The sequence below is a fragment of the Cricetulus griseus genome, chromosome 6, assembly GCF_003668045.3.
Source record: "Cricetulus griseus strain 17A/GY chromosome 6, alternate assembly CriGri-PICRH-1.0, whole genome shotgun sequence".
In the NCBI taxonomy this organism is placed as follows: Eukaryota; Metazoa; Chordata; class Mammalia; order Rodentia; family Cricetidae; genus Cricetulus; species Cricetulus griseus.
Window position 1 is genome coordinate 135,600,890 of NC_048599.1, and position 14,684 is coordinate 135,615,573.

General features: G+C 44.4%; 1 protein-coding gene across 1 annotated transcript; it reads left to right on the plus strand.

The window, feature by feature from the left end:
* Positions 1 to 8,561: 8,561 nt before the first annotated feature.
* Il36rn (interleukin 36 receptor antagonist) lies at positions 8,562 to 12,519 on the plus strand. The gene is made up of 4 exons (XM_027422741.2): positions 8,562 to 8,593; positions 10,725 to 10,810; positions 11,963 to 12,090; positions 12,295 to 12,519. Exons 1-4 carry the CDS (start codon positions 8,562 to 8,564, stop codon positions 12,517 to 12,519), a joined length of 471 nt encoding a protein of 156 aa, XP_027278542.1.
* The last annotated feature ends 2,165 nt before the right edge of the window (positions 12,520 to 14,684 follow it).

Here is a 14,684-nt window from a genome sequence, read left to right on the forward strand (position 1 = left end):
ACCTCTTACTCATAAACTCTTTACCCTGCCAAACATCCTCTCTTTGTGGTTTCCTAATATCCTACCTATACTAACACCTGAAGCACAAACAACCCATGCTACTTCTCCCCATATCCTGCTCTGCCAACTATATAAGGTAGCCTGAGAAAAATAAAGTTTGCCACTTGATCAGAATCCTGTCTTGTGGTCATTCTTTCTGCATCTCTTGTCCTCATTCTCTATCCCTGACTCTCTTGCTCCAGGTTGACATCCTGTGGGTCGGGACCATCACAGGAAGCCATAACTTCTCAAAAGGCAGAGAATAACTGACTGTGGATGCCAGTCCTCAATTAACATATTTACAACATAACCCCTACACTTAGGGCTCAGGGGAACATCACAGAAGAGAGAGGCAGAAAGATTGTAAGGACCAGAGGACCAGGACATCTGCTGCAAGATTGTTTCTTTTTTTAAAAAAGTGAACATGAAGTGAGGGGCTAAGGAGAAGGGGTGGGTCTAGGAGGAATTCAGGGGGAAGAGTGATCATTTAATATGAGCAAGACATGTTGTATTAAATTCACAAAGAGTTGATTAAAATATATTATCAAAATAAAATTTTTAAGCCGGGTAGTGGTGGCACATGGATTTAATCCCAGAATTTGGAAGGCAGAGAAAGTTGATCTCTGAGTTGGAGGCCAGCCTGGTAGTCTACAGAGCTAGTTCCAGGACAGCCAAGGCTACACAAAGAATTCCTGTCTCAATAAAGAAATACTTAAACATCTTAAATTTAAATTAAAAAATTACCATAGGATCTAGCAATTCCATTTCTGGGTTTATATTAGAAAGAATAAAGAGCAGACACTTGAAAAGCCAAATCTTCACGTTTGTGGGCAGGATTATTTACAACAGCCACTAACTGATAGAAGAAGGACACAAACGAGGTGTATACATTGAGGTACATTAAGACTTACAAAGGAACGACAGGGTGATATTTGCTGCAATATGAAAGAAATTGAGAACGTGACATTAAGGAGACAAGCCAATTACAAAAGGACAAAGGGAGAGTCCACTTGCCTGAGGTACCCAGGGAGCCAAATTCAGAGAGGAAAGTTGTGGGGGACCGAATATTGGGCCCCAGGTTCTGGCTGTCAGCAGCGGTGGCGCCAGGAAACTCCAGCCCATTATTGTATTGTTAATTAACACCAGGCTGTAACTGTTTACCTGGCCTGAGGGTAATATGCCTCTTATTTTGTATCTGTATGTGCCTAAGCATCTGAATAGGCCCTCACCTGGGAGGAGGTGCGGGTGGTATGAGAGTTAGGACAGAAGGTTAGGAGCGGAGCAGGTGAGCGGAGAGAGAGAAAAAAGGAGAAATGGTTGCCTCGTGGTACTAGCAGGATGGTTAAGGGACACCAGAAAAGATGGTTAATAAACAAATGGCTCTAGTTCCAAAACATGGAACTGAGAGCTCTCTAAAGATGACAAGATGCCTGTGTTTGGTCTTTATCGTCGTTGCGTTCCTAGAAGCTTCCAAGTTCACACCCCCACTCAGGTAGAACCTCATGGCTGTCGTGGGTTAAAGCTGAGACAAGCCGGGCCACGACAGAAAGTAGAGCAGTGACTGTCAGGAGCTGAGGGTGAAGAGAGGAGTGTGGACATTTGTTGAGTGAGTGTCAGCTTGGCGAGAAAAATTCTGGACTCAGATAATGGTGATGGCTGCAGAACAATATGGATGAAAATGTGATACTTTTGTACATATAAAATGGTTAAAATAGCAACTCCAGTGTAGTATATGTTTTATGACAACTTAAAATTAATCCTGATGAGTTATCTATGGCCATACTGAGCATGTTTCTGACAGTAGCACCTGGAAACATGAGCTGCTGTGGCTCTTCGTTGGAACAGAATAAATGTAATGTATATAATTATAAAGGGTATTAGTATTATTTTGAAATGCATGAAGAAGTCAAAGGCTCAGACACCTTACAATCCAAAAGCAAAGAGCAAGTGAGCAAATGAGTGAGCAGGAGATGGAGAACGTTAGTCACCGCGTGGTCTCGCCAGCCTAGATGACCACCAATGGATGAATAGAGAATGAAAACAGTGGAATTTTATTAAGCTGTAAAGAAAAATGACATTTATAGAAAAATGGAATGATCTGGGAAGTATAATATTAAGTGAGGTGATCCAAACTCAGACAAGGGAGAAAAATCTATTAAAACACTTTGCTCAAAATGCCATAATAATATCTAATGACTTGCATGATAATTAAAATTTGTTTTATTAAAAAAAAAAGTCATGGAGGAGGACATAGGATGTGATGCTCCCATATGTCCCCCTCAGGACCATGCCTTGCTGACAAAGTCAAGGGAAGCGGCAGCACCCTCAGGCATGCACCCCATGTATGGGTGTATGGGTATTCCCTGCCTGGGTGAGCTGCTCAGATCTTTGCAGAAAGACTCAATCATGTGGCTGTTGGGATGTGAGCTAAATTCAGCCTATCTAGTTTATCCTGGATGACAGCGCCTCCTCCTGTTCAGTATGAGACTGGCAGCTCAACATGCTTTTAGGTCCAGCCCACAGAGCCAGATCCACACTTTTCCTGACCTAGTAGCTTTTGTCTTTCACCTATGGCTTATTTCAATTTAATATTAAGTTCCTTCCAGGAATGGACAAACTTTACAACCCACGGGAGGGTCCATGAGGTCTGGAGACTGCTAGATATGTATTACAAGGGAAGTACCTGGACCTGCTCCTTAGGGTCTGACCAGGATCTCGGGTGGGGACCTTAGGGTGGCCCTTTCCCTCGGTGACTCAATCAGGAGAAACTGTCTATGGGTGTTACAGGCATGGGAGCCTCACCCACCCCATGGGTTGTCCACGCACGTTATGCCCAATCCTAGCCGGTAGAACTGGCTGTTCCCCTCACCACCTCTTCCCTCCATCCACCTCCACCTACATCCCCTACTTGGATGGAACCAGCCGAAGTGCTGTGACACCACCCATCATCTTCCCTCCGTTTCATGGTCACCCTGTCTTTCTCAAGTCTCCTCTCCAAAGTTGTTCCCTCACCCCCGTCGCCTCACAGGATGATTTTGTGGTGTAGTTCAGTGGGAGAGTCGGGGGTGGTAAGACATGCACTTGTACTCACATCTCCATGCTCCATGCCTCAGCAACATCTCATCCATGCCCTCATTCCTCAGAGCCGACCCAATGAGGAGCCTCCCTACCCACAAGGTAGCATGCTGCTGCGCTGCCAAGCTTTCTTCGTCTAAGCTAGCTGTGTTGTTTTGTTGTTTCTGAAACCCCACTAATTCTGAATAGTCAGTCCCTTGGTCCTTCGGGCAGTCAGACTCCTGCCAGTGATATGCCTTGGCTCCTAGTTCTGCTTTTTATCCATCTACACTCTCTTTAAATCTAGAATCCACAAAGCTTTTCTACATTAAGGAATATAGACTAGATGGCATGGACTTGAACTCCACAGGACCAGGTCTACATCCTACTAAATTTATGACCATAGGTGAAACTAAATGGGAATAAAAACAGTTCTTGCTTTCAATGACCAATGGCATTAGGAGAAAAGACAAGAGCTGGCTGTCCTTTAACACTGTGCCTAACACAGTAAATATGTAGCAAAAGTTAACCCTTCTTGGGCTGGAGAGATGGCTCAGAGGTTAAGAGCATTGACTGTTCTTCAAGAGGTCCTGAGTTCAATTCCCAGCAACCACATGGTGGCTCACAACCATCCATTATGAGATCTGGTGCCCTCTTCTAGTGTGCAGGTATAAATGGAAGCACAATGTTGTATAAATAATAAATAAATAAAATCTTAAAAAAAAAGTTAACCCTTCTTGTCAGAGCTTTGAAAACCCAATAGCAAATCCTGCGGTCATTTAACAGGGTGAGTTGGGTAGAGAAACTGCCCAAGCACACACAAGATGGCATTTAGTTTTGAAACCTGCCTCAGATTTAGGTCAAAGTAAGCTAGGCCTCTGCTTTGTTCTCTTTAATACGTAGGGTGAGTGCAGAAGAGGTGGGGGAAACTTAGGGGACAGGAAACTTGTGACCAGGATCTGCCACCTGCTGATCCAGTTCTTCACAGGCCCTGCCTCATTCAGACCTCTCAGGATCTCAGTGAAAAGGAAATCACCATTCTCTTTATACAAAGAAACAAAAGTAAGTCAGGACGATGTGTTGTATCAGAGAGATGAAACAAATCTCCCAAGAGTCTGATGGAAATAGTGAAGGCCACACTGGTGGTGATGACAAGGCTGGTGGAGAGAAGGGTGTGGTGGTGCTGCTGCTGTTCATATAGCAATAATGGTATAGCTGCCATTCAGGTTCCTGTTATGTGCCAGACTCTAAACACATGTATTAACTCACTCAGTCAGTAATAATATTATTATCAATTTAATGTACTTCTCACTTCACATATGAAAATTCTAAAATATATAAAGATTAGGTAACTTGGCCACTGTTCCAGGAAGTGACAGTTTAGACCTGATCTGAGGTAGCCTATACATGGCCATGCAGTAAAATTTTTTTGCAGATCACACAGCATCACTCACAAATATTTACATCTGCCTTCATAGTGTAAATGCAGCCACAGGCAATATTGCAGCAAATAAACTTCGCTGTATCATAGTAAAACGATATTTATAAAACAAGTAGTGGGGCTTATTTTGGCCCCAAAACCAAATTTTCCTAATCCATGCTCTTCTAAATTTGGTGGTGGGGGCAGTGCACATAAATAATTGAAATGTTTGCTGAGATGGGGAGAAACCCACTGACTATTGTGAAGAATGAAAAAATAACAGTAACACAAACTTCCAGTCATCATGACAAGGTGTACTAGTTTTCAATTATATTTAATAAATGAGCCCCAAAACTAAAGCAAGAAATATGTGACTCTGGAATCAGATGTTTCCTTCACCATGCTCTCACGAGGTTGCAGACCAGGCATCCGATGGGTCTGATTCCAGATTCACCAACATCCATACTCAGGCCAGGGCAAGGCCTTGCCGTTCCCATGAGTCGGAGGCTTTGGGTCCTTGTCATGGCTATGCTTATGTCAACAATACACCTTCACTCAGGACATCAACTCTCCAGAGTGTGGGCCTCTCTGTGAGGTCACTTGTGTGTATTTGTCATGTGGTAACTGACTTCCCCCATGTGAATAATCCAGGAACAAGCCAGGAGGAAGCTGGGGTGCCTCTTCTGTCCTGCTTTCAGAAGTGGCACACTGTCATTTCCCACCACAGAACATATTTACTGGAAACAAGTCACCAGGTTTAGCCTACTCTCAAGAGAAGGCAAATGAGGTATCATCTCACATAGGATTGCTTTCCCTTGTTAATTTTAGTTGGCATACAAAATAATAGCTTTCCATGTGGCAGTTCCATGCATGTATGTTGTTCTACTTTTCTCATGCTCACTTTTTTATATTGCCCCTTCCCCTATGACAAATGCCCTCTGAAATTTCTGAGAATCCGGGGACATAGTTTGAATCTACAAAATCCACTTTTTTATTGCCTTGATTTATATGGGAAAGAGGATTATTTAACTCAACCTCAAAGCCTAGAAAGTCGAGCTCTGCACTTGCATCTGGTGAAGCCCCCCTTGCTGGTGAAGAATCTTCAGGAATCCAAGATGGTGGGTGAGGGCACTGCTCAGTGAAGGAGGCATACACAAGAGAGAGGGTCAGCTTGTATACAGACCCACACCCTAGATAATCCAACAACTCATGAACCTGTAATCCTCAACTAGATTAACTCATTCCCGGTCCTCAGGATTTAATAGCTTCTCAAATGTCCCAACTATTCCCACTTCTTGATATTCACAATGAGGGCCAAATTTCAACATGAGTTGCTCTTCATGTGCATTCATTAGTTATGTAAAGCAATGGGTTTCATCATGGCATTTCCATACATGCGTATAATGTGTTTTGGTCATAATCATTCTTTCTATAACCCTTTATGATCTCTTCTCTCTCTTTTCTGTTTCCAAATCTCTAATAACCCCTTTTGCCTTCTTGTTCTTTTCTTCTAGCTAGATTTCACAAATGAGAAAAATCATGCATAAGTTGTTTTTATGAGATTGGCTTGTTCCATTTACCATGAGCCCCAGTTCCAATTTTTTCCTGAAGTAACACAATTTTATTATTGTTTATGGCAGAACAAGACTCCATAGTGTGTATAAACCACATTTTCTTCACCCATTCATTCACTGATGAGTACCTAGGCTGATTCTATAGCTTGGATATTGTGAGTGGTGTGGAGATGAACACCAGTGTATGTCTCAATTGAGATACTGAACCGTAGGCATACATTGGAACCTAATCCATAGTCATCAACAACTCAAACCAAGGGATAGGTTCTAGAGAGGGCTAATGGTTAGTGAAGTTTGTTTCATGTTGTGCCAGAAGGAGCTCCAAACCCCATACTGACATCATTTCTTTTTACATGTGGAGACTTGGTTAACAATGGTTGTGCCTCCTTCCATTTATTCATCCTAGTGTGGATCCTTACATCAGCAGTTTCCCAGCAGCAACCCTGGCAGAGACATCCATGCTTGTGCATCCTGCAAGCTTGCCACATTGCTGCAGGTCACACATAGGCATTATTCTCTCTCAGGGCCTCATGACACTGTTCACTGGACACTTGGGCACAATTCACTGGAGCAAGGAGTCAGGGAAGGTGGCCTGGGTAGATGGTATTCTGGGTTTTTTTTAATTTTTAACTTTATATTTTTTTAGAATTTCATACATTTGTATTGTATTTACATCATGTCTCCTCCTACTACTCCTCCCCGTAACTGCTCAAATATACCTTCTAGTCTCTTTCAAATTCAAGACTGTTTCTTCTATAATTATTATTGTTTTACACACACACACACACACACACACACACACACACACACACACACACGATACACATGCACAAGATACTTAGTCTGTTCAGTGTTGCTTGTATGTACATGCACTTAGAGCTGACCATTTGGGACCGAATAACCTAGTAGGGAGCTCATCCATAGAAAAACTAAATTCTCCATCTCTCAGCAGGCATGACTGCCTAAATAGTTCTTCATCTAGGAATAGGGCCTTGGGAATTTCCTCATCCACAATTACATGTCATCTGGTGTCTTCGTTATGTAGGTTTTGTTTAGGCAACTATGTCAAACAGATTTCTTGGATGCAGTATCCCTGTCATGTCTAGAGGACACTACCTTGTAACAGATGTCCTGGTTCTCTGGCTTTTTTGGGTGAAGCAATATTGTTTTCTCTGACAGATAAGAACAAATCTTGCTTAAAACTCTGCTTAGCCTATAGGTTGTTACTTCCCAGAAGTCTGTTTTGTTTTTAGATATCACAGTATAGTTCAACTTGGTCAACTAATAGTTCATCTGACAATTTTGCATTAGACAGCTTCTACATAAAATTTGCTTTTCTGAGTGATGTTTGTCACAATGACAATCAATAGTTATTAGCAGTATTCAAAACTTCTAATATTTTTGATCCTTAGCTCTAATTCTGTCACAATTTGTGGGTGTATTAAAAACACATTAATTATTTTATAAATACCAAGTATTTAAAACAAAGTATAGAATCATAGAGATTTATCATAACATAGTGTTCAATAGCAAAATCAAGAAAGCAAACAAACCCAATCATAGAAGGACTGATGACAAGTACATGATTATACATGAATGATGCTTCAGCTATACAAATATATAATATATATACAGCTATTCATATTTATAATGTCATTATCATATTTGATGTAGAAAGATATTCTAATATGTTCCTACATGAAAATGAAGGTTGAAAAGGTATAGTTTCTATGGCGTTGTCATATGGAAAGCTGCCTGTGGTTAAATGTGTACAAAGGAAAAACTGTTGACATTTGTTTTTTTGTTAATGCATCCAAAGACAAGTAAGCATGCGTATTTTTTTCTTTTTTGCTTGTCTGGACTTTCTGGTTTTTCTACAACTGTTGCCTAAACATTCCTTAGCAGATCTCCGCCTCCAACAGCTCCATAGGTCTGGCAAAAGCAGGAAGGAGGGACTGGAGGAAGGGAGGGAGAAAGGGGGAGAAGAAAGGAGGTCGCTCTGGCTTCCTGGATCTACTACCTGAAGCCGCTGTTCCTGGAGAGCTGGGAAGTCCTTAAGAATCCTGGAAAGAAGATTGTCTCAGAAGCTTCCCTCGCTGAGAGAGAAGGTGCAGCAGCAGGTGCCTTGGGAGTTTGGGATGGTGTGAAGTCATTCTGGGAAACCCTGCTCCTCCCTACTGAGTTTCAGGGCTCCTCCCTGGATCATTAGTGCACTTCATGTACTTAAAGGACCAGGGCATCTTGGAGGAGCGGACAGACAACCACAGGCTCCTGCCTGGAGGAAGGAGAGATCTGAGAGGCCCTGTGTGGGCTCTTTCCTGGCTTCCACACCGGGAACCGCCTGCTCTGTGCAGGCTGCTCACAGCTGACAGATTCTGGAACCTGCTCTTTCGGGCCTCTAACTTCCCAGGCCAGTCTTTGCCTAAAATTTCCTGCTGTTTCTTTCAAAATAGGGTCTGCATACTGTGGTGTTCATGATGGTCCTGAGTGGGGCACTGTGCTTCCGGTGAGTATTCGGTCAGCTAATTTGGGGGTGGTCTCAGAAAAGTGAGTTCCAGGTAGACAAGAAGGGTCCTTCTCCCAGCTGGGCTCTCACAGGTAGCTGGGAAGATGGGACCAATACTGCCCTTGGAGCTCTTCTGGCCTTCTTCAGCCTGGGGAAGGACTGAGCAGGATTCTCACAGAGCTCTGATTCTAAGTGTGTGGGATGGGGGATGGGACTATTAACTAGGCAGTCTAGACTTGCAGCCTGTCATCATTGGTGAGGAGAGTCCGGTGTCCCTTACAGAGCTCCACTATTGCCTCCCCTGGCAAGAATTGCCATCAGCACCGCCACTGTACTAATTCCTCCATGATCCTTTCTGGGGGTAGGAGTAGCACAAAAGCTTGTCCATCTGTCACTCCCTAGTAGTCACTCAGCCAGGTACCCTACTACAGATTTTACAGAGACAGATGAGAATAGTCCTTACTCTCATTGGACTTATTTTATTACTTGTCAGCCCTCTGTATCTGTGGTTTCTTCAATCACAGATTCAACAAGCTGAACTGCAAATATTAAGGAAAAACTTGCATATGTGGTGAACATATACAGACTTCCTAGTTACTACTCCCTTAAATAACAACATAACTATTTATGTACTATTTGCATGTTGTTAGGTGTTACAGTAACGTAGAGATGCTTAAAGAGTTCATACAACAGCCATTTTATATAACAGTCTTAGCACCCATGGGTTTGGGTGTCTGTAGCGGTCCCAGATCCAATCAGTTTGCTACACAAGGGGTTGGAGGATTTCTCAAAGTGTGTTCTCTGAAGCTCAGTCCCATGAGACAGTTCATGCAATCGTGTTCTCTGACTGGGTGAGGGTGTAGAATGCCCCTTCCTCATCATGTTTGGGGCTGGGGAGATGGTTCAGTGGATAAAGTTTACGCTGGGAAAATGTGACTTCCAGAGTTCATATTCCCAGAATCTGCATAAAACCTTGTGGCTGTCTGAAGGCAGCCCCTAATCTCAGCACCTGGGATGGAGAAACAGGGAATCCCTGGGGAAAGCTAGCTATTTGGTCCCTGGTCAAATTGGCAAGCTCCAGGTTCAGCAAGAGACCCTGCTTCAGTAACAAAGTGGTACAAGATTAAGAAAGACACCCAAGGTGGAGTTGTGGCCCCCATGAACATGCTCAAACTTGTGGGTATGCACACACCACATGCAAATACACACACAAAAAAAAATGTTTGGCCAGACATCAAAACAATTTTTACACTGCAAAGTTTTCCCCATATGACATTGGGAGAGGTCCACTTAAGTCTACTTAAGGTCTACTTACAAATATTTCACCTTACAGGGTGTCCAAAAAACTGGGTGAAAAGTAATTTTGAGAAGTAAAACAGGACTTTAAAGAAAGTTTTCAGGATGGAATATATGGCTCAGTGGAAACAAATGTGCTTTGAAATATTCAGTAAGAGTGGGAGGAGCTGAAGGTAGAGTCAAGCAGAACTATGAGTTCGAGGCCAGCCTGGTCTACATAGTGAGTCAGGGCTATACAGTAAGATCCTGTCTTAAACAGCAAAACCAAAACAAAACAAAAAACAAAGCAGCAGATTAATTAGAAAGAGTTCTGGGTGTTATTTAACCCAGTGTCATGGATTAGCAATGAAGAGAGTCGCACTCAGGGCAAGTGTTTTGTTTGTTGCAGCTCTTCTCAAAACCTTCCCGTGCAGTTAGCTCAGGTACAACCCTCTTCTGCTCACAGGGATCCCACGGGACTAAAAATTTCCAAACAACTTGAGGCTCATCAATACAGGTTTCATAAAGGAAGCCTATGTGTCAAGGACATCAGAGAATGTTGGAGAAGTGGTCTCCTGGCTTTGAAGAACCCAGGGCTCCAATCATAGACTCTTCTAACCAAACAGATTTTCTGAGATATAAAATGTTTAATATGGGGGGAGAGCAGACCTCAGACACAGATGGGTGGCAGAGGGGTCATCTTGCAGAGCTACAACTGAAAGTTGGTGGCTGTGTCTGACTCAGTGGAAATAGGAGAAGACAAGATATCTGAGTTTTGGGAGACCTTCTGCAGCCAGGGCAAGGCAGGGTGCTCATCCCTACCCTTACAGAGTCTTGTCCCTTCCTGGTGTTTCAGAATGAAGGATTCAGCCTTGAAGGTACTTTATCTGCACAATAACCAGCTGCTGGCTGGAGGGCTGCATGCCGGGAAGGTCATTAAAGGTTGGTATCTAGGAGTCCCAGGCCTCTGTATTCTCTGGGGGTATGTGTTTAGAAGCCTTTAAATGGTTCTGTAAACCAGTGGCAGGCTTGCAGACCCAAGAACCATGTCAGATAGGGCACCATAAAACAGGCTTCAAGCAAGTAAGGAGCCCAGGGAAGCCTCTGTGTAGAGGTCAGATATTTTCCAGGACAAATGACTTATGTTTCCATCACAGACTATTTTGGGTATTCTATCTCCTCAGGAGACAGACTGTGCAAAAGACTAACATAGATCTTCATTCCCAAGTGGGTGGGCTCTGATCCTCCATCCTGCTCTCTCGAGATCCTTAGTTACCCTCAATTCTGAGATCTGGATAGTGGGAGCCCCTCTGGCCTCTTGCTTACTCCTTGTGCCCTCATACTTTGATGGTCTTTTCCACACTAGGGCATACATGTTTACTTGGGCAACCTTATGCGGTACTAGATCCATGCAGACCCCTTTGTGCTGCATTGTGTGTACTTGTGTGCAAATGTAAACACTACATGAGGGTATAGCTATATGTGCATATATAAATATGCATATGTAGGCATATATAAGCTCATATATATAAACATGCTTACTGTTTAAGTATGTATGTGCATACCATATGCACATAAGCATTGTCTGTATGTATGCCTATGGTTATATACATGTTTTGAGTATGTGTAATATGTACAGGGATGCATACATATGTGATTATATCTATGTACATATGCATGTGTTGATGTAAGGTGTATGTTCATGTGTACATGGTGTGATGGGTGATGTACAGAGAAGAGAGAAATCCTCTTCTGTAGAAATCCCACAGGGGCTAAAGGCAGGACGCGAGACTGACAGGATAAGACAAGGTCCAGAAAAGAGGCCTGGGAGTCAAGGGAGTGATAAGTGGGATGATCTCTTAGAATTTAGAGAATCTCTCAAAGTTTGACCCTGAGCAAGAGGGATGGCGTAGGAGGTTGTACCTGGTATTCCTGTGCTTTGGTCTATGATCTGGGCCAGGTGACAGGAGATTAGCCTTACCCATTCGTTGAAAGGCAAGATGCCTCATACTGGTTCTAATCCGTTTAAGGCCTCTCTGGGGGAGAGTGAACAGAAAGACAAGCAAGTTCCTGCATCTTGCCTTTTTCCTCTAGGTGAGGAGATCAGCGTTGTCCCAAATCGGACACTAGATGCCAGTCTGTCCCCTGTCATCCTGGGTGTTCAGGGAGGAAGTCAGTGTCTGTCCTGTGGGACAGAGAAGGAGCCCGTTCTGAAACTTGAGGTGAGTCTTACTGCAGCATCTTCGCCTCCTGAGCCTGAGCCAGGAAGGGCAAGCATACTCTGCCGCCACAGCCTAGGTAGCTTTTGGACGCTGGCGAAGCACTGTTGAACAAGCGCTGTCTCCTCTCTGAGGACCGTTCCCTTGCCCATGTTTGCCCTCTCACTTGCCCCCTCCTGTGTCTCATCCATCATACCTTTTCTGCAGCCAGTGAACATCATGGAGCTTTACCTCGGGACCAAGGAATCCAAGAGCTTCACCTTCTACCGGCGGGATATGGGCCTCACCTCCAGCTTCGAGTCAGCTGCCTACCCAGGCTGGTTCCTCGGCACTGTGCCCGAAGCAGACCAGCCGGTCAGGCTCACCCAGATCCCTGAGGATGCCGCCTGGGATGCCCCCATCACGGACTTCTACTTTCAGCAGTGTGACTAGGGCCACATAGTCCCCCAAATTCCCTAGGGAGAGGCAGAGTAGGCAGTGTGGGTGGAGGTCAGGTAGTGATGGAGGGTGACTTACTCCTCTCCCTCCCCTCAGGACTCCCACCTCTAACTTAGGAGGCACACAGCCGTTCTCTCTCCCGGTTCCCAGTAAATCCTTGGGGGGGTATCTCGAGCTCAGTGTGTAGACTCCTTTCACACTGGATGGATGGTACTCCCTCTGGTGTGGGACTAACAAACCACACAGGGCAGACAAAGAACAACACAAAAGATTGTTGTGAGAGAGTGGTGGGGATTGTTCATGCACAGTGAGATCTAATCAGAACCTCTGCCGTTCTCTACCGGGCAGCAGAAGATGAACCAAGATCTTGGCTGACCGGGCCCCTTCCCTCAATACTGTTGCTCCTATCTGCTGCCTCTTTCGTCCCTGCCTTCTTTCTCCGATCCTGGACTGAGAGGGTGATGTTAGGATGAAGGACAGAAGATGGCCAAGCGCATTAGCCTGGTTTGAAACCAGGGGCGCAATAAAAATCCCTGATTCTGGTCTCTACTCATAAAGATGTTCATGAACATTAAGTGGGAAGAGCTTGCTACAAAGGGATGTATCTTGTATTTTCATCTTAATTAAAATATACTTATCTATGTTATATATTTTAAAGGGGGTCTGGAAGTGTTTATCTCAATTGTAGCAATGCCCAGGTAGGGGCAGTATAGGTGACTTTTTATTTGTGTTTATTAACTTTTCCATTATGGTGGGGGGTGTTATTCGCATAATAGTAGGGAAAGGAATCAATATGGAGGGAAGTGAAGCAGACATAACCTCTGCTGCTACCCTGAAGTAAAATCCAACTGAGCTCAGCTGCTCTGAGTGGCAGGAGCAGAGAGCAAGAGGCAAAGCCCAGAAAAGCTAGGAAGAATGTGAAGAGTTTGGGCTGGGAAAGAAAAGAAGGAATGATAGGGGAGGGAAGGGGAGAGGGGAGGTGGGGTGAGGAGGGGAGGGGAGGAGTGGGGAGGGGAGGGGAGGGAGAAAGCTACCCTGTGCTTTGACCTGGGGTGATTTGCAACCCCTAGGATTCTGAGTGACAACCAGCTTCCGAGGAGACCACCGTGCGGGTTAGAAAGTTCCCTCCTCAAATTTATGTCCTTCCCAAATCTACAATGATCTTACCAGGGCAGGGTCTTCGCAGTTAAAGTGCTGGGCTAACTCTCACTTGACTGGTGTCCTTCGAACTTGAGGACTTGACACAGGAGAACCACAGGGGACAGGCCCATGTGACATAAAGGCAAAGGTTGAAGTGATGTTGCTGCCAACAGCCAAAGAGGACCCAGACTGTGTGGACCACCAGAAGCGAGGAAGAGGGAAGGAGGGTTTCCTTCCTAGAGCCTCAGAGGGCCTGCCGACTTGCTGATACCTTGATTTCAGACTTCTGGTCCCCTGCCTTGTCACAGAACACATCTGTGCTGTTTAAGCTATTAAGTGTGTGGTAATTGGCTCTAGCAGCTGGAGGGAATAAATGGTGCTGCTAGTGGTCCCTCCTTCCTCATGTTCATTCCCTCCAACGCTCTACCAGAGTTATCTCTGGACTCTGGAATACAGCAGAGGTGATAGTGGCTACTGTAGTGGGCGGATTATAAAAGACACCTCCGTGGCTACTTTGGGGGCCCGATCTTTCTCTGTATACTGGTGGAATAAGTGCTATAAGCACATATTCTCTGTGCTATAAGCTGCCCTATAGAGAAATCATGTGGGAAAAATGAGTCTCCTATGGACAACAGCTGCACGCCCGGGCTCAGAAGCAGGGCTTTTCCAGCTGCCATTGTGAGCCAGCTGCTGGCTTGATTACAGTCTCATGAGAAACTGAAGCAGGGTTGCCCAACCAGACTCCTCCAGATTCCTGTCTCATAGAAACCCTGTGAGCTAACCAATGCATTCACTTCATCATGCTCAAAACTTCCTCCAGTATTTTCATTTTCCCTCTCGAAATGAACACCAGCCCTTTATTAACCCAAATAGCCTATTTAAAAGCTGATTATGCTTCACTTGTTAACTGTCAACCTGGTGCCATAAGGCTTGATTCATCTCTGATCATTTCTGCACTTCTTGCCCACACACCAGTCTTTGTCTCTAACACTCCTACCTAAAACATTGAGGACTAAGAA

Coding starts and splice junctions, on each gene's coding strand:
- Il36rn (XM_027422741.2), top strand. CDS start 8,562: ATGATGGTCCTGAGTGGGGCACTGTGCTTCCG. Junction 8,594..10,724: donor AGTGGGGCACTGTGCTTCCG/GTGAGTATTCGG, acceptor CTGGTGTTTCAG/AATGAAGGATTCAGCCTTGA. Junction 12,091..12,294: donor AGCCCGTTCTGAAACTTGAG/GTGAGTCTTACT, acceptor CCTTTTCTGCAG/CCAGTGAACATCATGGAGCT.